This window comes from Protopterus annectens, chromosome 9.part0 (genome assembly GCF_019279795.1).
Source record: "Protopterus annectens isolate FY-2018-M chromosome 9.part0, PAN1.0, whole genome shotgun sequence".
Classification (NCBI taxonomy): Eukaryota; Metazoa; Chordata; order Ceratodontiformes; family Protopteridae; genus Protopterus; species Protopterus annectens.
The window spans coordinates 730,440,314-730,464,063 of record NC_056743.1 but is presented as its reverse complement, the minus strand read 5'-3'; the positions used below and the strand labels follow the sequence as shown (position 1 = coordinate 730,464,063).

Here is a 23,750-nt window from a genome sequence, read left to right as displayed (position 1 = left end):
TGAGGGCTACCTGCAAGCAGATAACCCAAATGTAATGACTGCAACAGTGAAACAAAAAACATCGGTCTGGAGTAAAAACCTTGTCCCCTTTGTTCTGTTGGGACAGGTTAATAGCCTTGATACTGAGAAGACAAATTACTTGCTTTTGGACCTCTGCCCACTGGTTTAGTGGGAGGTCTGGCCATCCGCTTATGGATGGGAGTGAGTGGAACTGGAATCTGTATCCCTGGGAAACAGAGACCCATTTGTCTATTTTCCTCCTGAAGGTGCAAGTACTAGGGCAAGGCTTGGAAGAGTTAAGGATAAGTCTATGTGCATTTTTTACCAAATGATGGAAGCTTACTACTCCCTGTTTTGGACATGGGAGCACTAAATTGCTTGGATCTGTGCATAGTCTGAGAATGAAGTCTTGGTGGTTTGCTGCCCCTGGGTTTGGACTGAAGGCCTGGAAAGGACTGGAAAAGACCATTTTTTTGCAGGCCAATGCCTACTGAATCTAGGTGGCTGTACTTGTAAGAAATCCTTAAATGTTTGCATAGATTTAGCTTTCTCCTCCATTCTTTTGAGGACTTCTGCTTTATTACCAAATAGATTCTCGATTTAATGGTGCATCCAGTAATTTTGCTTTGACATGACCTGGCAAGTTTTGTTCCTTAAGCCAAGCATGACTTCTAAGAACAGACCCAGTGACAGCAGCCCTGCAAGATGCTTTTAAAGCATCAAAACCACATTGCAACGTATTTTTACCAACTTGGTTAGCAGAAAACATAAACTGTTGTAAATCTTTGTGTTCTGCACAATCAGGAATCCGTTTTTAATTAGCTCCATAATATACTGCTGATACTTTAACATATGAAGCTGGCAATTTAAAGCCCTAATGGCAAGCGTAGCAGGGGTGGATACCTTTTCCCCCATCTGTCTAGTGCCCTGGAATCACTGTCCAAAGGGGTAGGATTTTTGGCAGTTGTAGCCTTAATGCCTTTACGACCCTGGGAAATGGTCTCTGGATCCGCAGTAGGATTCCTAAAAAGGAATTTCTGGGAGTCTAGCACTCTATAGTACCGGGGTCAGGTTTCTTGGGAGCTGGAGGCAAGTTATCAGGGGTAAGGCTGGATTCCAGGAAGACATCTACAATTTCCAGAACAGCAGAGATAGCTAGAGCCCTGTGCTAAGGCAAGCTTAAAAATTCCGAATCTCTCTTTGAACTGGGAGGAGTCCTGGCTCTCCCAGTGGAAATGGTCTAAGAGTGTGCAGGGTTTCACCAAAGGAAAAATCTTCTGGCGGGGAAGCAGAGGAAATCCTCTGCATCAGAATCCTCATAGGTAGATAAGGGTATGACCTGGAAATCAGAAGGATCAGAGTCAGACTCCTGAACAGAAGAATCAGAAGGAAAGTCATTCTGGGTCTTTTTTGAGAGGAAAGGCTGACTTCCCCTAATTAAAGTAATGAGGTCCTCGGCCATTCTAATAATTTGTTTTTGTGGCATACGGGTCTTAGAATGCACTTTGGTTGTCCGTTTCCTAGGCGTAGTGCGAGCTTTAGTCCTGAAAAATTCTGTATTTTTGGTTTGAAAGGAAGTCTGTTTAATATGGAGATCGAAAGGCCTGAAAACACCCTCAGAAGCAGGTGCCTGCACAGCAGCTCCAGACCTATCCAAGGTAACCATCTGCAGGTTCCATAGTCCAAAAAGCATCTTGTGGCATACTGGACTCCAAATGGGTCTCAGAGGCCTGCAAAGCTGTAGAAACGGGTATCAGGGGCTGCAAAACCACCCGAGTACCAGCAGACTGGCGACTAGCTTAAAGGTAACGTCGTCGGCAGCCTTGGACCTATGCGGTCTGTGTCCGTCTTTATTCTTTCGTTTTTTTGGGAAGATCGGTAGTCGGACGGCTTACCAAAGATATTTTGGAGTATGGAGATAGACAGCAAAAGAATTTAGCTACAAAAATAGCCAGACGATTAATAGTTTGGGCAAAAAACAAGGCACAAAACAGACCGCTAGGGACATCATGGTCTGGGCCTATACAGGTGACGCAGTAAGAATGAAAATCTGTGAGGTATTTGCTTTCAACAGGCAAGACATTTTTTTCTGACATTGGTTAGAAGAAAAAGGATCCCTAACGAGGTACTTACCTTTTGGAAGACTTCAGGTATGAAACAAACTAAAATTTCAGGAGTCGGCAGACCGGCACTTGCGAACTGCTCGTTTCGGGCACCGCACGGCAAGAAAGACTAATGTAATGGCGTTGGCTGCATGTTTTATACCCCTGACGTCATGGACGTGACAGCATCTGACGCAGAAATTCCAAGACTTTGGTATTCAGGCCGGCTGAGGGCTAGCTGCAGGCAGATGACCCAACTGTGATGATTGTAACAGTGAAACAAACATCAGTCTGTATTCCTCTTACTTCAGCCTTATTCTTTGGGACAACTCAGGATGGAAGATCTCCTACCAAATGTACAGTTGTGTACACTTAACGTAAATGTTAGTGTATTCAGTGTTGTAGTCATTACATGTGGGTAATCCTACTGGCAAGGTTGCCCTCAGCCGGCCTGAATTCCAAAGTCTTGGGTCCTGCATCGGCTGCCGTCGTCCCTTCCCTAAGGTCAGGGGTATAAAAGAAGCAGCAGATGCCATTTTCTTCAGTTTTTCTTGCCCCAGATGTCAGGTGCCCCCTTACCTTCATCTATAAGCAAATACACCACATAGGTTGTATGAATTAGAGAAGGAAAGATCAGATGAGATCAAGAGAAAAAAGGGGGATGGCGGGTGGGTAACCTGGACGGCAACACATCTACATTTATGTAAGTGTACACAACTGTACTACGTTCTTCGTGTTTCACTGTTGCAGTCATTATATTTGGGTAAAGTCCCAAAGCTATGGTTGGGGAGCTGGAGCTAAACAGCATTAGGTGCGGCTATGAGGCCCTGCAGAACTGCAGTGGCAAAGCCTGCCCTGGATTTAGAGTAGAGCAGCAGATGATAATGCTTAGTAAAGGTGTGCACTGAACTCCAAGTAGCCGCCTCTAAAATGTCTCTGGTTAGTACTCCTCTGAGAAAGGCTGAAGTGGCTGCAGCTCTGGTGGAATGTGGCCTAATGCCCTTAGGCACTGGCTTGCCATGGTGTAAACAGCAGAAACGAATGCAGTGGCCTATCCACTTGGAAATAGTCTACTGTGATGTAGCCTTTCCTTGTGATCCTGCAGCGTATGCCACTAGTAACTGCTCTGTCTTTCTGAAAGCTTTGATTCTGTCCAAGTAGAATCTAATCTGTGTACATCCAAAGAATGCAGAATTCTCTCCCCCTTGTTCTGTGGAGTTGGATAAAAAGTTGGCAGATGAACAGTTTGGTTAAGAGCCACACTGGACACCACTTTAGGCATAAATGTTGGGTTTGTTCTCAGAGAGACCCTGTCTGGATAAAAAATGATAAAAGGTTCCACAGCCATGAGCGCCTGTAGCTCTGAAACTCGTCTTGCAGAAGTAATTGCTAGGAGCACAGCTGTTTTCCAAGATAAAAACTTTATATCAGCAGTAGCAGCTGGCTCAAAAGGAGGCAGGGTGAGCTTTTCCAATACATAGTTGAGGTCCCATGCAGGTATTGGTAATCTCCTTGGAGGGCTTAAATTTTTGGCTCCTCTAGGTACTGCTTTAATAAAGGATGACAAAAAAGTGGTGGCTCTGTATTGTAATGAGCCGAAATGGCAGAGGCTTGAATTTTAATTGATGAAAAAGATAGGCCTTGGTCCAGCATCTCAGTTAAGTATTGCAAAATCAGAGGAATACTTGGTGCAGCTGCATCAGTTCCTTGTGCCTGGTTCCAAGCACAGAATCTCTTCCATTTTCTAGCACAGGACTTTCTAGTACTAGGCCTTCTGGCTTCCAGAATGACATCCATCACAGCTTTACTGAGGTGTTTTTTGTATGATTACATTATCTGCCACGCTGCTAGGTTTAATGTCCTGAGTTGGCTGCGCAGGATCGGATTGTTTTGCTGGGACAGTAGACGAGGTATTTGAGGTAAGGTCCAAGCTGGGCATAGAGACATGTTCCTTAGGATTGGATACCAGTACTGGCGTGGCCAGTCTGGGGCAATCTATCATCTTTGGCTTCTCCTGTCTGACCTTTAGGAGTACCTTGGGGAGGAGAGGTAGTGGAGGAAAGGCATATACTGATAGGTTTTTACAGCTGAAAGATAGAGCGTCCACTTTCCATGCTTGTCTGTGATAAGTCCTTGTGCAGAATTTTTAGTTGGTAGTTGTGAGGAGAGGCAAATAGATCTATGTCGGGGCATCCCCATTTCCTTATCATGCTGAAGGCTTGTGGATCCAGCTTCCAGTCGTGGGGATCCATGACGTTTCTGCTTAGTACATCTGCCAGAGTAGTTTCCTTTCCTGACAGGAATTGTGCCTGCAGATGTACTTGGTAAGTCAGAGCTGTGTCCCACATTGTCATGGCTAGTCTGCAAAGGGGGTAAGAATGTGTGCCCCCCTGCTTGTTTATATACCACATAACCGTGGTGTTGTCTAATCAGTAGCTGTCCCGGATGAAGTAGGTCCTTGAAGGCAGTCAGGGGCATTTTGAACAGCTAGCATCTCTTTTTGATGGATATGTAGATGCATTTGGTTTGAGGACCATGTGCCCTGAATGCATCTTCCTGCCATGTGGGCCCCCCCCCCCCAGGCATAAACTGATGCATCCGTTGTTAGTGTCTGCCTGGCTGGGGGTAATGGCTTGTCCCTTGTTTTGGTGACAAGCTTTTGCCCACCATCGAAACTCCTGCAGGCAGGGAGAGTAATTATTGTTTCCAGGCAGTGGCAAAGTTGAGTCCAAACACTTTAGGTACCATTGATGTTTCCTCATATGCAGTCTTGCATATGGAATTAGTAGGATGCAGGATGCCATAAAGCCCAAAGCTTGCAGAATTTTTCTTGCAAATAACTGGGCCTTTGTTGCCAACATTTTGAAGTAGTTAGTCAGTTGCCTTTGTTTTTCTGGTGTGAGAAGCAATCTGGGCAGTTGTAGTTAAGCTTGCACCCAGGAATTTTATCTCGAGAGGGTACTAGTTTTGATTTCTTTTTGTTGACTGTGTACCCTAGGCATGTTATAAGTCTTTTCACAAATGCCAGATGCTGAAGAAGTCCTTGTTCTCTGCTTGAATTAGACAGTCGCCCAAGTAAGGATATATTTGTATTCCTCTGTCTGCAGAATGCAATTACTGGTGTCAGGCACTTTGTAAAGACCCTGGGTGCAGTAGGTAAGCCAAAGGGCAGTGCAGAGAATTGGTAATGCATTGAACCAGCCTTGAATCTGAGGTATCTTCTGCACAATTGTCTGAATGGAACATGCAGGTATGCCTCTTTTAGGTCCAAGGTCACGAGCCAAGCATTCTTGCCCAGCATGGGCAGAAGCTGCTGCAAAGTCAACATTTTGAATTTTGAAATATCCATGAATGTGTTCAGAACAAACAGGTCCAGTATCTGTCTCCAGGCCTTGTCCTTTCTGGGTACCAAGAACAGTCGAGTAAAATCCCTGTCCCTGCTCTTGCTCTGGTACTTGCTGAACGGGCCTCATGTCCATGAGGGATGCAACTTTGTGCCTCTGCCCATTGATTTTTTGGCAGATCTGGCCAGCTGTTTGCCATTGGCAAAGTATGGAAATGGACTTTGTAGCCTTGTGACACTATTTAGAACCCACTTGTCCTGGGTTATAATGTGCCAATTTTGAGCAAAGAGCCAATTTTCCCCCTAAGGGTGCTACCAGAAGGGAAGTGCTCGGTGCAGACAGGGGAAAGTCATTGGGGCTGTTTTCTGTATGATTGTGATTAATCTTCTCCAGCTTAGGGAGGTAAACGCACCCCAGTGCTTTGACCTGTAAGAACCTTGTGCCTGGATCTGCCTCTAGGGCGTCTGGATCTGCCCCTTTGAGGTCTGACACAGGAAAGGACCAATTTTTTGTAGGCCAGTGTCTACTAAACCTGGGTGGCTGTACTTGTAAAAAAATTTTTAACAGTCTGCAGAGATTTAGCTTTGGCCTCCATTTTCTTTAACACATCTTCTGCCTTCACATCCAAGTATCATGCTGTAAAGGTGCATCTAGTAATTTAACTTTAACATGATCGGACATATTTTGTTCCTTTAACCAAGCATGCTTCCTAATTACAGAACCCGTAACTGCAGTCCTGCAGGAGAGGCCTCCAAAGAATCAAAACTACATTGCAAAGTATGTTTTCCAACTTGTCTTGCTGCATACAAATCCTGCATTTCCTTGTTTTCTGCACAGAGTTTAACAATTTTCTGCTTAAACAATCCCATGACATGTTACTGACACTTGAGCATATGAAACTGACAATTTAAGGCCCTTATAGCCAAAGTTACGGATGTGTAAACCTTTTTTCCCCATCTATCCAGTGCCCTTGAATCTCTGTCAGGGGGTTTGTTTTTCTGCTGTGGAAGCCTCAACTCCCTTTGGACCCTGTGAAATAGTTTCTGGGTCAGCAGCAGGGTTTTTAAAAAGAAATTTGTGCAAGTCAGGAACCTTGTAATATCAGTCAGGCTTAACAGGAGCTGGGGGTAAGGAGTCAGGGGTTAAACTAGACTCCGAAAACACATCTACAATGTCTAACAGGTGGAATGGCTAGAGCTGAAGTCGTTTTAATGTAAAAATGTTTAGGTCTGAATACACCCTCAGAAGCCGGTACATGCTCAGCGGCTCCAGATCCACCTGAGGGATTAGCGTCTGAGGCTCCAATACCTTGAGTATCCAGCAGCATAGCAGACTCCACATGGGAGTCGGTAGCGGCCTGCAACTCTAAAGGTGCGGGTGTCAGGGGCTGCGAAAGCGCATCACTGAAAACTGGCAAATTGGCGACTGGCTTAGGAGAAGCTTAGTCGTTGGTTTTGGGCCTTGGCTGTTTTTCTCTATCCTTTTCTTTGCATTTTTTGTAAACTCTGGTAGTCAGATGGCTGTCCGATGACATTTCTGGATAATTAAAGCGGCTACCAAAATAGTTTAAAGCAAAATTATACAGACTCTTACTAGTGCATTGGTTAAATCTAGCACAAGACCGACAACCAGTAACGGTGTGATCAGGGCCTAGGCAAGGACTACAGTAAGAATGACAATCCTTATGAGGTATTTGCTTTCCACATGAAATGCAATTAACTTTTTCTGACATCAGTCTGGAGCAAGAAAAAAAAGTTTCCCCAACGGGGTACTTAGCTGTATTGAAGACTTCGGATCTGAAACTCAAACACAGAAATCTCAGGAGTCGGCCAACCGGCACTTGCGAACTGCTTCTGCTTCGGGCACCGCATGGCAAGAAAAGTACAGTTTTGTACCTACCATAAATGTAGATGTCCGAACTGGATAGCATCTGCAGTCATAACAAGTGGGTTGTCCTGTCGTCAGGCAGCCCTGCAGTCGGCCGGATTCCAAAGTCCGGTCCGCTTCGCTGATGTCGCACTCCACCCGACGTCATCTCTGTTGGTCTTCGGTTATATAAGCATCAGCCGACGCCATTTTCCTCAGTGTTTCTTGCCCCAGATGCCAGTAGCCCTCTTGCAGGCTAAAATTTGGATAGATGCCAATGTTTCCAAATAGATAGAGGTAAACACAATAAGCATATATGTACATATATACAAACAAATACACCATAAAAGACTCCCCCCCAACAGCTAGCTATTAGGAGGGTAAACACCCTAGGAGTACCACAGAGGGGAAGGAGGGAGGGTAATCCTGACTGCAGATGCTATCCAGTTCGGACATCTACATTTATGGTAGGTACAAAACTGTACTATGTCCTTCATGGATGCATCTGCAGTCATAACAAGTGGGTAGAATACCATAGCCAACTAGGGGAGGAGGATAAAAGTAGATTATGGTGTGTTTAGGATCCCTTGCAGTACAGCAGTGGCAAACCCTGCTCGGGATCTGGAATATAGAGGCAAATTATAATGCTTGGCAAATGTATGCACGGAGGTCCAAGTAGCCGCCTCAATAATGTCTTTGGTTGCCACTCCTCGTAAGAAGGCTGTGGTAGTGGCTGTTGCCCTTGTAGAATGAGGTCTTATGTTCTGTGGAATTGGTTTTCCATGGAAGGAGTAACAGTATCGTATGCAATTTCCTATCCATTTGGAGATTGTCTGTTTGGAAATAGCTTTTCCTTCCCTTCCTGTTGCATAGGCTACAAAAGTTGGTCAGTCTTTCTGCTATTTTTGTTCTGTCCAAGTAGTAGCGTAGCTGTCTATGTACATCCAAGGTATGCAGTATTCTTTCCCCTCTGTTTTGTGGGTTGGGAAAGAAGGTAGGTAGGTGGATTGCCTGGTTTAAAGACACTCTGGATACCACCTTGGGCATAAATGTAGGATTAGTCCTCATGGACACTCTATCTTGGTGGAAGATTAGGAAGGGTTGCACTGCCATTAAGGCCTGTAGTTCTGAAACCCTCCTTGCTGAAGTAATTGCTAGTAGGAAAGCAGTTTTCCATGACAGGTGTTGTAGGTCTGCTGTTGCTGCTGGTTCAAAGGGTGATAGTGTCAACTTTTCTAGCACAAAGTTTAAATCCCAAGCTGGTAATGGTGGCTTCCTTGGAGGTTTTACATTCTTGATTCCTCTGAGGAACTGCCTGAGCAAAGGGTGAAAAACAGGTGGATCAAAGCTGTATTCTGCTGAAATAGCTGATGCATGTATCTTGATGGAGGAGTAGGACAGGCCTGAATGAAGAAGTTCGCCAGATACTCCAGAATGTTAGGCATATCTATGTTTGACACATCTTTTCCTCTTTCCGTACTCCAAATGACAAACCTTTTCCATTTTCCAGCATAGTTCCTTCTTGTTGAAGGTCTGCGTGCTTCAAGAATAATGTCTAACTCTTTGGGAAAGTTCTGGATTAGCTGCTGCTATGTGATGTTCCATGCAGTCAGTTGCAGCGTTTTAGGTTTGGATGTATGCTGCTGTAGTTGTTCTGGGTTAACATCAAAGGCATCAGGGGTATTGGCGACATCTTGTTCGAGACATGCTCTTCAGTAGTGGGTACCAGTGTTGTCTTGGCCAGTTTGGAGCTATCAGGATTATCCTTGGACGTTCTTCCTTGATTTTTAGTAGTACCTTGTGTATCAAAGGAACAGGTGGGAATGCATATGCTGTTAGGCCTTTCCAGTTGAAGGAGAGTGAGTCCACTTTCCATGCTAGTGGGTGGAATGTCCTTGTGCAGAATTTTTGAGCTGGTGAATGAGAGGTGATGCGAATAGGTCTATCTGTGGCATTCCCCATTTCTTTGAGATGGTCTTGAAGATGTCCGGTGCAGCTTCCATTCGTGGGCATCCAGTGGTTCTGCTTAATATGTCTGCTAGAGTATTGTCTTTCCCCGGTACAAATATTGCCTGTAACTGAATGTTGTAGCTGAGTGCCAGGGTCCACAGCTCCAAGGTCATTCTGCATAAGGGGTATGAATGAGTGCCTCCCTGTTTGTTGATGTACCACATGACTGTGGTGTTGTCTGTCCTTATCAACTGGCCCTCTGAGAAATGGTTTGAACTTTTGGATTGCCAGTTTTACTGCCAGCATTTCTTTTAGATTGATGTGCAGGTGAAGTTGATCCGTGTCCACAATCCTTGCGCATTTGTCCAGCATGTGGGCCCCATCCTAGGTCTGAAGCGTCTGTTGTGATGGTCTGGCTTGGTTGACATCTGCGAAAGGGTAGGCCTGGGTTTGACTGGCATGCCTGAGCCCACCATAGGAACTCCTGTTTTAAGCATGGAATTAGTGGGATTTCTGTTTCTAGACTGTGTCTGTGTTGGGACCATAAATTCTTTAGGTACCACTGTAGTTTCCTCATATGTAGTCTGGCAAATGGGACCAAGATTATGCATGATGCCATGAAGCCCAAGGCCTGCAGAACTTTTCTTGCTGTTAACTTGTTCAGTTTTGTTAGTGCCAAGAAGTAAAGAGGAAGTTCTTTTGTTTTTCTGTAGTCAGGAATGCCATTTGTTGTACTGTGTCCAATTCAGCCAAGAATGTCCTTGTTTGGGATGGTATCAGCCTTGACTTTTGTAAATTGACTGTGTATCCCAGTCCTTGTAGCAAGTAAATGACCCTTTGTAAATCTGTTGTCAGCTTGCTTTTGTTGTCCCCTTGTAGCAGGCAGTCGTCCAGGTATGGGTAAATTTGAATTCCCTGTAGTCTGCAATGGGCGATTACTGATGCCAGGCATTTTGTGAATACTCTGGGCAGTAGATAAGCCAAAGGGCAATGCTGAGAATTGATAGTGCTCTGATCCTGCAAGAAATCTGAGGTATCTTCTGCAGATTGGTCGAATGGGGACGTGCAGGTATGCCTCCTTGAGATCTAGAGTTACCAGCCAAGACTCCTTGCCCAGCATGGGAAGAAGTTGCTGTAGGGTCAGCATTTTGAATTTTGGGACAATGATGTATGTATTTAAGGTGGACAGGTCGAGAATTGGTCTCCAACTTTTTCCTTTCTTGGAACTAGGAATAGTCTGGAATAGAACCCCTTTCCTTGTTCTGCTGTTGGCACTCTTTCCACAGCTCTCATGTTTGCTAACTCCATTATCTGGCGTAGAGCCTCTGTTTTTGATTTGGAGGTAGATTTGGCATTCCTCTTTGACTGGTAAAGTGTGGAAGTGAAACCGTAACCTTGATCTATGGTTTGTAAAATCCACTTGTCTTTTGTTATGTAGTGCCAGTTCTTTGAAAATAAGGTTAACTTTCCGCCTAGAGGAGCTGCTATTTGTTCCCTGGTAGGCGGATTTAGGATTAAGTCACTGTGGTTGTGCTGATGTAGTGGCAGTGGCTGTGTCTGTGCCTCTGTTGTTACCTTGCCACTGTCGCCCTCTGTAGGCACCTCCTCTGGATTGGTTTCTGCCTCTGGAACGTCTATTCCTGCCCCTTTGAAATTTTGTGGAGTCAGGAAAGGACCAATTTTTGGCAGGCCAGTTCCTGCTAAACCTTGGGGTTGAACCTGCAAGAAATCTTTAACAGTTTGAACAGATTTTGCCTTCTCTTCCATTTTCTTCATAACCTGCTGGGCAGGTGTACCAAACAAACTTGTCTTGTCCATAGGAGCATCTAGCAACTTAGCTTTAACATGATCCGGTAAAGCTTGTTCCTTTAGCCATGCATGCCTTCTTATCACTGTGCCTGTCATGGCTGATCTAAATGAAGCCTCCAGTGCATCATAGCCACATTTTAAGGAATGGTTGCTAACCTGTTGTATGTTATTTACCATCTCTAATACATCACAAGATGGGTTGCAAACTGGCTAAGTGACAGAACCCACAGGGTCAGAGTTGCTGGAGCCATGTCAGACTCAAAGCCTGTCACAAGTGGTGTCCCACAGGGCTCAGTCCTGGGTCCACTCTTGTTCGGCATCTACTTTTCTGAAGTACAAGCAAACACAGGAGGGTTATGGCTGACAAAGTTTGCAGATGACTGCAAACTGGGCGCCATAGTCGAAAACACATCTGACACAGATATCCTCCAGAAGGGCCTCACAGAAATGGATAACTGGTGCCAGAGCCATGGCCTGAAGTTAAACGCCAAAAATGCATAGTCATACCCTTTGGGAAAACAAGGCTACCCCTAGCTACCATATAGGTGGCAATCCACTGAGCACAGAAAAAGTCATCAGAGATCTGGGGACCCAGGTTGACAGTAGCCTTCGCTTGACACTCATGTTGCTAAAGTAGTTAGGAAAACCTTCTATATCACCCACCTGATCATGAAGGGATTCACATCTAGATCAAGGGAGGTCATCGTCGCCCTGTACTCATCACTTATTAGACCTATCATTGAGTACAATGCCCGTCGAATGTATCTGACCAGACACCTGCTGCAGCTTGAAAGGCCCCAAAAGTTCCTCACCAAAAGGATAAAGGGTCTCAAAAATATGTCTTATGCTGCCCGACTGAAAGAACTCCAGCTCTATTCAGTCTCATACCGCTTGCTCAGAGGTGACCTGTGCCTGACATAAGGCCATGTCAAACCCAGATTTGATGAATATGCTTCACCTCAAAAAATCTAGATCCCTCAGAACCACAAGGGCGGGAGACTTAAACCTTGACACGGTTATAAATAGAACGTGCTGGAGGGACAGATTCATCACCCAGAGACTCCCTATGCTGTGGAACAAAATCCCGGTACATGTGAGGCAGAGCACCTCTCTGGTCTTGTTCAAGAGGAATCTTGACCAATGGATGGGAGATTGCAGATATACCCCAGGGATTACTTCAGCGTCACTGCTTGACAGAGGCACAGCAAAATGATAGGCATAGTTTTTATTCAAACTAAAGGGGTGGCGAAAGCCACATAACTATGGGCTAGGCTTATAAATGCCCTTGGGCAGATAGCCTAGTATGAATCTATGAACCTATATTTCTTATCAAGAGATTCATCAGTGGTTAGTTTTTTAGTTAACTGATCAAGCATAAACTCTTGGTATTGTATCATGTGAAACTGACAGTTTAAAGCTCTAGCTGAGAGAGTAGCTGAAGTGTAGACCTTTTTACCCCATCTGTCTAATGACCTTGCTTCCCTTTCAGAAGGAATAGGGTTTTTAGCTGTGGTCGCGGCTACTGCCTTGGGACCCTGGGATATAGTTTCTGGGTCTGCAAGTGGGGCCTTGTAAAGGTGGTGATGAGTATCTGGCACCCTGTAAAATCTGTCTGGTTTGGCAGGGGCTGGGGTAAAGAATCTGGAGCGGAGCAAACATCATTGAAAGCATCATCCACCACAGAGAGAACAGGAGGTATAGCTAAGGGCCTGTGCTGTGGGAGGTGCAGAAAGGTCCTAAGTCTTTTTCTGGAGTCTGAAAAATCCTGTTGCTGCCATTGGAACTGTTCTCGCATGGCATGCAAGGTTTCCCCAAAGGAGAATTCTTCTGGTGGGGAAGCAGCTGGAATGGATTCTTCAGCATCAGAATCTTCAAAATTGGAGAAGGGAGCCTCTGGCTGGTCAGTTATGTCTGATTCATCAGCAGAATCATCAGAAGACACTGGCTCAGTGGGCTCTGCCCTAGGTCTCTTCTCTGGGGGCTGAGAGGCCCTGTCTGGGTGAGATTGAGATCCTCTAATTAAAGAAATTAAATCTTCTGCCAAAGAAAGCATTTGAGAACTAGAAGAGGGCCTGGATGTGGGGGTTTAACAGGCACTGTTTTAGTAGTCTTGGCTGCTTTAGCCCTGGCGAAGGCCTTAATGTACATGGCTGCTGGAGGCCTAGCAGCACCACGTGCTGGGGTAGAGACATCCAAGGGATGGTGTCTGATAAGTCAACCACCGTAGTGGGTAAAATTTCTGAGGTCGATTCAAGAGTTGTAGCAGGGGCCTCAGTTGTAAGAATAGGTTCAGCTGTACTTTGATCAGTTTTCTCGGTTTCGCCGAAACAGAGACACTCGGTTTGCTTTACCGTGGTTTCGCCGAAACCGCGGACCGAGTGTCGGTCTTTATCTTTGCTTTTGGTAGATTGGGTAGTCGGAGGATCCGACGGCATAATGTACGCAAAATCAGAACCGAAAAACTGTTCTGCAAACTCCGACCGGCCTAAGCGTCGTCGGTTGTAAGAGGCACAGGCCGAACAGGCTGCTACGTCGTGGGCTGGGCCTAAACAAGGCAGACAGTAAGAGTGGAAATCTTTATGAGGTATTTGTTTCCCACAGGTTAAACAATTGTTAACTTTTTCTGACATCGGCTGAGGCAAGAAAGAGTCCCCAACGGGTACTTAGCTTTAGAAGTCTTCGAAGTAGTATTCGGCAGAAGTAATCTCTGGATCCGACCGACCGGCACTTGCGAACAGCTTCTGCTTCGGGCGCCACGTGGCAAGAAAGACTGAGGAAAATGGCGTCGGCTGATGCTTATATACCCGAAGACCAACAGAGATGACGTCGGGTGGAGTGCGACATCAGCCGAAGCCGGACCCGGACTTTGGAATCCGGCCGACTGCAGGGCTGCCTGACGACAGGACAACCCACTTGTTATGACTGCAGATGCATCCATGAAGGACATCACTGAAGAAAATGGCGTCGGCTGCTTCTTTTATACCCCTGACGACCTGACGTCAGGGAAAGGGCGACAGCAGCCGACGCAGGACCCAAGACTTTGGAATTCAGGCCAGCTGAGGGCAACCTGCCAGCAGGATTACCCAAATGTAATGGCTGCAACAGTGAAACACAAAGAACATCTGTAACCAGCACCTTACATTGTGAACCAGTTGCGCCCAGTCCTTCCTTAGTACAACAAAACAAAAAATACCTCAGAAAACAGTCATACAACACAGCAAAATGCTAAGCATATTTGAGAAGGAAATTTATACCAGTCATTTGTTGCCTTAAACATATGCCATAAATCCCACAAAATGAAGTTCAAAGCCAAGATTAAAAAAGTTAAATCCAGTTAATGTAAACCACTTTTCAAGACATAACACCAGCGTACCCCAAATGTTAACCAATCTGTGCTTAAAGATTTCTAAATCTACACAAGCAATACTAATTTTATTTTTTTACATTCTTCCTTCAAAAAGGGCCAGTAACTGGTATAAGGCACAGGTTTGACATTATACCAAATACACTGCTCTGTTACTTAGTGACAAGGCTTCCAAGTTTCTCCACACTTGACGAGAAAATCTGATTGGTAGTTTGAAGCATACCCCAGATTCTCAAAAAACTCAAATTAAAAAGTCATTACCTGCAAGAACAAGTACAACCACATACCTCCCAAAGACGGACCACATGTGCCCACGCACTAAACTTCTGAAGTCCACTAACTGGGCAAAGAAACATGAGGAAAAATCACTTATTTGCTTTGTCAGCCAATGTTCCTCTCACTGACAAAATAAAGTTAATTTCTGAGATAGCATGAAAGCTGCCCAGAATCACAAGTTACTAAAAATTAATCATTCAAGGGAAATCCTGCTTTGGTTCTAGTCTGGTGGCAGGTACAAAGGCTCTATGCTGGGCACAAGGTAAAGCAAAACAGGTTTAATGAAAGCTATATTTTTATGCAACAACCTGCTCAACAAAATTGGCAGCTAAACAGCATCCAAGCTGCTATAATCTGTTTAGACAAAAATGTTAAACCCTCATCCATTTGTAAGTGCAGATTTTCTGGTGCTAGGTCTTCTAGATTTTTATAAATAAGACATTTTGAGAAAACAGATGTTTGCAGGGTATAAGTAATAAAGTATCCCATGATACTGAAAGTAAAATGCAGGCAAGCGCGATTTTTTGTTACGCCAGCATTAAACAGTGTCTCAACTCATGGATGTCACTTACTCATTCTAATACTTCATTTGACCCATAAATGCAAAAAGCTTTACAGCGATAATTTCAGGTTCAGGTGACATAAAATACAAATCTTACATAAAAGGACAAATTAAAAGTCTACTTACAGTGCATGTCCCTCTCGTGTTCATACTCAATAAATGCATATCCTCGTGGTTTTCCACTTCGTTTGTTATATACCATGTGTATCTAAAAAACAGGATTAATATATTAAAATATGGTACTTGGCAAAGAAATAATCCAAAACTAGAATGTATGAATGAAACTTGCAATGCTTCATGAAACTCTACGCCTTGTGCTGCAAAGCTTTATAAAGTAGTCAGAATGTCAAACGGTCATGGCTGTTCCCTTTTCTCGGTGTAAGCTGTTACTCGGTCTATTTTAGGCCAAGTCAGAATATACAGTTGCATGAGCACTCACCATAAAGTGCAGTTATATTAGGAATTTGCCATAAATGTAAATGTTACAGTATCTTCATTGCTGCACTGGCAACTCTTGGAGCTTCCTACCTACAGAATTCCACGGCTGGCCTGTATACCATAGATTTCACCCCCCCCCCTCCAAACTTGCTTGCAGATAACGTCTTGACGTCAGAAGGGGAGGGCAACAGTATAAAGGATAGCCAGTCAGTGCTATCTTCAGAACTATCAAACTCCTCTCTCTTTCCTGGATACCCAGAGCACAACTTGTCAGATACACCCAAAGACGTGTTATGGAATGGACTGGAGACTTATCTGGAGGTGGAAAGAAAGAGGGGTACCCACCTTAACCCTAGATCTAAGAGGAGGGTAAAAGGAAGGGAAACTGTGCTGCAACAAAATGAAACTACTCCCAAAATGTACATTCATGGTAAGTAGATAACTGTATTGTGCCCTTCATAGTTCACTGCTTAAGTAATGAAACTTGAGGGGAAGAATAACCAGAGCTGGGAGGTTGACCAACAGCCACCCCACGGAAATCCATGTGTACAGAATGGCAAATTCAAATCCTGTCTTGGCCCTGAGTATAAACACTGCATTGTAGTACTTGGTAATGTGGAGACAAAGGCCCAAAGCTGTTGTCAATAGGATGTTCTGGGTAGAAACTCCCCTAAGAATGGTGACAGCTATGCTTTCCACAGGGGCTACAGCTGCTACTGCAACCTATCAAGGAAAAATCTCAGCAGAATCTGGGATAAATCCAGAAATACACAGGGAAAAGTACAGTTGTGTATCTACCATAAATGTAGATGTTGTAGTGTATTCACTGTTGCAGTCATTACACTTGGGTTATCCTGCTGGCAAGCTACTCAGTCGGCCTGAATTCCAAAGTCCTGGTCTGGTGTTGGATGCTGTCGCCTCTTCCCTGATGTCAGTGCGCCAGAGGTGTAAAAGATGCAGCCGACGCCATTTTCTTCAGTTTTTCTTGCCCCAGATATCAGGTACCCCCAACAGGGTAGGCTAAAAACATTGCTTATAAAAGCATGCACTAAAATTAGAAGTTATGTACTCACCATAACGTTCCATCTGAGTAGGTGTATTCATTTGTCTGCAACCTGTGGGTTATGGATGCATAGTTTTCCAGCTATGGATCCAAGCTCAGCCCTCACCCATAATGCCCTGCTCTACCCTCATGACCTCAGATCAAGCAACAATACCCTCAAAAGGGTAACAAGTAATATGCAGGAAACTGAAAGGCCAGGGGATATGAATACACCTACTCAGATGGAACGTTATGGTGAGTACATAACTTCTAAATCTGAAGTAGGATATTCATTTGTCTGCAACCTGTGGACAGAGTCCCCAGCTACCTGAATCTTGGCCATCATGGAAGGATATTCCTGAGCACCGAGCCAAAGGATGCTCTACCCTAGATGCAAGATCCAACTTATAGTGAGAAATAAATGTATGAGATGAAGCCGCTGCTGCACAAATATCATCTAGAGGAATCCTAGCCTTGAAGGCTGCTGAGGTAGATACTGACCGGGTTGAATGGGCATGAACACCTCCGGCCTTCTGCCTCCTGGGCGCTGATAAGCCAATAAAATGCACTGTGAAATCCAGCGGACAGAGAAACTTTGGAAATTGGCTTGCCCAAATTGAATTTTGCAAAGGAAATAAACAGCTGGTCGGATTGCCTATGACCAGCTGTCCTGTTGAGATAAAATCTTAGTTGCCTGTGAACATCTAGTGAGTGTAGCCTATATTCACCTTTGTTTTCATACTTAGGGAAGAAAACAGGGAGGTTAATGGATTGATTGATGTTTGCTTTTTAGGAAGGAAGGACGGTTGGTCCTGAGGGAGACACGTCCGGATAAAAACCAAGTAAGGAGGTTTAGCTGATAAAGCTTGAAGTTCAGAAACTCTCTTGGCTGATGTAATGGCTACCAAAAGGCTGTCTTGTAAGACAAGAATTTGAGGTCCACTGTAGCAAGCCGCTGGTCAAGGCCTGTAGGACCAAAGAAAGGTCCCAAGGAGGAACTGCTTGCTTTATAGGGGCCTGAGAAGGAAAGTACCCTTAAGAAAAGTTTTGCACAATTTGGCTGACATAAGAGGATTAGACTCTTGACCAATGTGATAGTGAGAAATTGCCGCCAGTTGAACTTTGACTGTGGAACTGCTGGCACCATCATTAAAGAGAGAGGTTAGAAAATCAAGCACTACGGGAGAGGAACTGTGAAGGATCTAGGCCTTGCGCTCCGCCCCACACAGAGAGCGTTTCCATTTGCTTGTAAACCTTTCTAGTGGATGGTTTATGAGCGCCACCAAAATAGCCTTTACCGTGAAGAAATACCGAGTCCTTATCAAGAGTGGAACTGGAGCAAGCGGTCAGCTTCAGGCTGTCCAGATTCGTGGAGGAATGCAGGATGGATGGGATATCAGATCCGAATGGGATCTAGAATCCAAGGAGGATTCACCGAGTGAGACCTTAGGAAGGGAACCAGATCTGTCGAGGCCAGAACGGAGCAATGAGAATCATTCTGCAACCCACCCGAGAGGCTTTCTGAAGAACTTGCAGCATCAGAGGCAAGGGTGGATAGGCATACAGAAGACCGGGTGGCCAAGCATGCACCAGAGCTGCCTTGGGGTACCTCCGGGAGGAGGTATTAGAAAAACTGTCGCACTTGGTGTTTGAGGGAGAAGCAAAAGATCGCATGAAGGGGTTCCCCACCGTATGAATATGTCCGCTACTTGACAATTGAGAGACCACTCGTAAGGGGTCAGAATGGTGCGACTGAGCTTGTCCGCTAGGATGTTGGACCGAGAGATTGCCCATTCCCAAACTCTCATGGCCTCGACAAAGAGGGTAAGACCTTGTTCCCCTTGCTTGTTGATGTACCAGACAACAGACATATTGTCCGATTGAATATTGTTCCCAAGGAAGAAAGTCCTGAAGTGCTAGCAACGCTAAGAGCACTGCTCTCATCTCTAGAACATTGATATGCAGTAAGGTCTCTGAATCGCAGTGCCCCCACCGGCGTCCGTGGTCACCGTGGCGAGGGGAGAAGTGGAGATCCGGGAGTGGAGCCACCACAAGAGGGACCGCTTGCAAGCCTTGCTGATCGCTATGGGATGATGCATGGGAGAGCAAGGTATGACCACTGTACTAAGAGCGTCCACTGTAGAATGCATATTGAGCCTGGCAAGAGGAAGAAGTGCTATTGACGGCCATGGACCCTAGAGCCCTCAGGACCAACTCGCTGGAACAGAACATGAATGGAGAATGGCCCGCACCTGGAGCTGCAGATTTAGAACTCTGTCCGCAGTGAGGAAGGCTCGTAAACTCCTTGTGTCTAGTCTGGCCCCTATGAAATCTAAGAGCTGAGTGGGTGCCAGGTTGGACTTGTTTGTATTTATTGTGATGCCCAGAAATGGAGCAAGATGGAGAAAGGAGTCTCACAACGAGAGAAGTAGATGCCTTGTTGAGCGGTAAGGAGCCAGTCGTCCAGGTAGGGAAAGACCTGCACCCCTGAAGCCTCAGGTGGGCGCTACCACTGCTAGTACTTTGGTAAACACCCTGGGGCTGTGGTGAGACCAAAGGGAAGGACCGAACTGGTAGTGACTGGCTCCCAGGAGAAACCTCCTGTCCATTAGGATGTGGTAGTACGCTGGCCTTGAGATCTATCGAGCACATCCAGTGGCCTTCTCCCAGAAGGGGAGAATAGATTGTAGAGTGACCATTCGGAATTTTTCTTTGGGGACTGCCAGATTCAAGAGAGAGAGGTCTAGGATTGGTCTTAGTTTTTTGGCACTAAAAGAACCTGGAGTAGAACCCTGATCTGATCTGGTCTGGGGAACGGGCTGGATGGCTCTTTTCTAGCAGATGGCCAATTTCTGCCAAAGCGGCCTCTTTTTGACGTGTGTCTCAAAAAGCGCTCCCTTTGACCGGGTGGGGCCTGGGAGGGACTTCATCTTTGGAAGGTGAAGGAAAGGAATGCGATATCCCTGGATATGATTTGGACAACCCAGCGGTCCGATGTTATGGACTCCCATGCCCCGACTGCCTCCAGAGTAGAGCAGTCGGCAACCTCAGAAAGGTTCCTGTCCTCCTCTGCCACGGAAGGACTGGTTGTCCGAGCAGGCTGGGACTGCAACCACATCTTCTTCTGACCCTTTTGGTTCCTAGAATAGGGCCTCTGGGGTGCAGAGAAGCGGATTCGCAGACAGCCTGGGTCAACGCCTCGCACGGTCTTGCCAAACAGAGCAGAACCATCAAAGGGGCGTTACAAGAGCTGAAGAAAGAAGAAAAAAAAAGAGCAGTGGCGGAGCCAGGCCTGACGCCAGTGACCAGTCCTGTCCCTCCGTAGCATGGGAGAGTAGCATAGAAGTATTTGTGACTGACCTAAGAGTGGCCATTTTGGTGGAGTGCAGAGCTCTGTCCTCCTCCGAAATGGACTAACTGAACATCCGCTTGGTCCATCATCCGAGACTCCTTGCTCGGGTGGACTGAGGACTCTCCTGAGCCAGTTCCTCTTTGTGGCCGCCATCAACATGGCATCTACAGGAGGCCCCTTACTGCAATGGGTCCTGTCAGAAGGCGGGCTAAGGATTTTATCAGGTCTTTTGGGAATTGGCTCCACGGTGTCCGGTTCCTTCCACGCCTGGTGGTAATAAGGTCCACCAGGGGTCGGGGACACCCAAGAGGTAAATGCCTCCAAGAACACGGACTCGTCCGAGGAAGACTTGGGGCAGACCACCCCCCCTGGAGAGAGATTTCCATGATGTCTCCGAAGGACATCCTCGGGGTGACCGGGGAGCCTTCCCCTTCCTCCAAGTCCGTGTCTTCAGTGAGAGACTCAGAGTCAATGTGCCTCCTTTTGCCGCATGTGTGCTGCGAGCCTCCTCTGGGGGCTGTCAGAGGAGTCCTCAGCAGCAATTTGCTCCATGGGAGCAACTTGGGGCACAGAAACGGGCTGTCCCAGGGGCCGGATGGTGGAAGCCTGGCCCAGTGCAGAGGGGAGACCCTCAACAGAGCCCTCTCCACTACATCGAGCACTGATCCCCGATCGATCCAGGCTCCGAGATCGGGTCCGAGGGCATGGTCGGATCCGGCACCAAGTACTATCGGCCCGACCTCCCCGGCTGCTCCAGTTGCTCCGAACCGGTCGGAGAAGGAGCAATGGGCTTGAAAAGGGTGTTGAGCTCCCCGAGAGGGAGGCTCCATCTGCATCTGGGCCTGGATGAACCTTCATCATCCGTCCAGATCAGCATCGAGCTATGGGTAGATCTAGGCTACCGAGGTAGGCCTGGAATGCCTCCTCGATAGCCTCCTCCTCCTCAGGACCCGTGAGAAGCACACAGGTGAAGGAGGAGACCGACAGGAAGCCGGGAGAAGCTGGCTGGCGGGCGAAACAGAGGTCTCGCCCGCCCTCCGGTCCTTTTAGATGCATCCCTCTCCTGTCCTGAAGCGGGAGTTTGAGTCCCAGGAGCAGGAGGTGCTACCGGGGAACAGCTGCAGCCGCAGGAGTTCCCAAGACCCGCCAAGACCAGCTTGGACCTCCTGGGGTTGAACCCTGCACAAATGGAACAACCAGATGTGAGGTGTTCAACCCCAAGACACTTAAACACAATCGAGCCACCAGCTATGCCAGAGCTTATGGCCACACTGAGAATATTGACTTAGGCTGTTCAGCCATAGTCACTAAAGCTAACCAAAAGTTACAGAAGTAACTTAAAACAATAAAGTAATAAAGAAGCACACAGGCCTCACACACACGGATAAAATATACTACTGAAAATTAAATTAAACTAAAACAGTCAATAATGATAGGAAACCTACAACTTTCACACAAAAAGTTTAAAGAAACCAAAAATATTCTATTCTTGAACAAGAAAAAATCCACTTAGCTGAGAGCTATGAGAACCACATCCAGTTACCAGCGCGGCAAACAAGATCTGAGGTCATGAGGGTAGAGCAGGGCATTATGGGTGAGGGGAGGAGCTGAGAGCTTGGATCCATAGCTGTAAAACTATGCCGGTTCGGATCCGATATCGGATCCATAACCCACAGGTTGCAGACAAATGAATATCCTACTTCAGATCAAACAATACCTTTGTCTACAAGCAAATACACCACATAGGTTGTATAAGATAGAGAAGTACAGATAAGTCGCAGCAAAGAAAGGGGAATGGTGGGTGGGTAACCAGGACTGCAACAGTGAATACACTCGAACATCTACATTTATGGTAGATACACAACTGTACTATGTTCGTGTTTCACTGTTGCAGTCATTACACTTGGGTTGAATCCCAAAGCTGAGGTTGGGCGTCTGGGTCTAAATAGAATTGGGAGTGGCTATAAGGCCCTGCAGAACTGCAGTGGCAAAGAGTAAAGAGGTAAGCGGTAGTACTTAGTAAAGGTGTGCACTGAAGTCCAAGTTACAGCCTCCAAAATATCCTTGGTTGGTACTCCTCTGAGGAAGGCTGCAGAGGTGGCTGCTGCCCTGGTAGAATGTGGTCTAATGCCCTTAGGCACTGACTTGCCATGCTGTGAATAGAAATGAATGCAGTGTCCTATCCATTCTGAAATAGTCTGCTTTGAGATAGCCTTTCCTTGCGATCCTGCAGCATATGCCACTAAAAGTTGCTCAGTCTTTCTGAAAGCTTTAGTTCTGTCCAAGTAGAAACGTAACTGCCTGTGCATGTCCAAAGAATGCAGAATTTTCTCACCCTTGTTCTGTGGATTTGGGTAAAAGGTAGGCAAGTGAATGGTTTGGTCGAGGGCCACACTGGATACCACCTTGGGCATAAATGTAGGGTTTGTCCTCAGAGAAACCCTGTCCGGATGAAAAATGATAAAAGGTTCAATTGCCATGAGTGCTTGTAACTCAGACTCGTCTTGCAGAGGTTATTGCTAGGAGCAGAGCTGTTTTCCAGGATAAGAATTTTATATCTGCTGTTGATGCTGGCTCAAAAGGAGGCAGTGTAAGTGTGAGTTTTTCCAAAATATAATTGAGGTCCCAGGCCGGAATTGGTGCTCTCCTTGGAGGCCTAATGTTTTTGGCCCCTCTGAGGTACTGCCTTAAAGGATGAGAAAAGACAGGTGGTTCCGTATTTAAATGGCTTGAAATGGCAGAGGCATGAATCTTAAATGACGAGAATGAAAGGCCTTTGTTCAGCATCTCAGTTAGGTATTGTAAAATCCGAGGAATATTTGGAACACATGTGTCAATCCCTTGTTCCTGGTTCCAAGCACAGAATCTCTTTCATTTTTCTGCGCAAGATTTTCTGGTACTGGGCCTCCTGGCCTCCAAGATAACATCCATAACAGCTTTTGAAAGAGGAGTGTTCTGAATGGCTACATTATCCGCCATGCTGCCACATTTAAGGTCCTGAGTTGGCTGTGCATGATCAGATTGTTTTGTTGGGTCATCAAGTGAGAAGTTTGAGGCAATATCCATGCTGAACCTTGAGACAAGCTCTTTAGGATTGGGTACCAGTGCTGGCGTGGCCAGTCTGGTGCAATCAGTATCATTTTTGGCTTCTCTTGTCTGACCTTTAAAAGTACCTTGGGAAGGAAAGGCATATACTGTCAGATTTTTCCAGCTGAAGGATAGGGTGCCCACTTTCCATGCTTGCTTGTGATAAATCCTTGTGCAAAACCTCCGCAATTGGCAGTTGTGAGGAGAGGCAAATAGATCTATATCTGGGCATCCCCATTTCCTTGTTATGCTGAAGACTTGTGGATCCAGTTTCCATTCGTGGGGATCCATGAGGTTTCTGCTTAGTTCGTCTGCCAGAGTATTTTTTTCCTGGCAGGAATTGTGCTTGCAGGTGAACTTGGAAGTCAATGCTGTCCCATAAGGTCATTGCTCGTTTGCAGAGGGGGTAGGAATGTGTACCTCCCTGCTTGTTTATGTACACATGACCGTAGTATTGTCTGTCTATCAGTAGTTGTCCTGGATGACGCAGGTCCTTGAAAGCTGTCAGGGCATTTTGAACCACTAGCATCTCTTTTTGATTGATATGAAGATGCATCT

General features: G+C 46.0%; 1 protein-coding gene across 3 annotated transcripts in view; it reads right to left on the bottom strand.

Annotated features, from left to right (window-relative positions):
- SNRNP70 (small nuclear ribonucleoprotein U1 subunit 70) overlaps positions 1–23,750 on the bottom strand; it is a 718,845-nt gene that overhangs the window by 294,704 nt on the left and 400,391 nt on the right. For all 3 annotated transcript variants that reach the window (XM_044083355.1, XM_044083354.1, XM_044083353.1), the window contains exon 7: positions 15,400–15,481. In XM_044083355.1, coding sequence (XP_043939290.1) covers positions 15,400–15,481 — 82 coding nt within the window. The remainder of the gene's footprint in view (positions 1–15,399; positions 15,482–23,750) is intronic.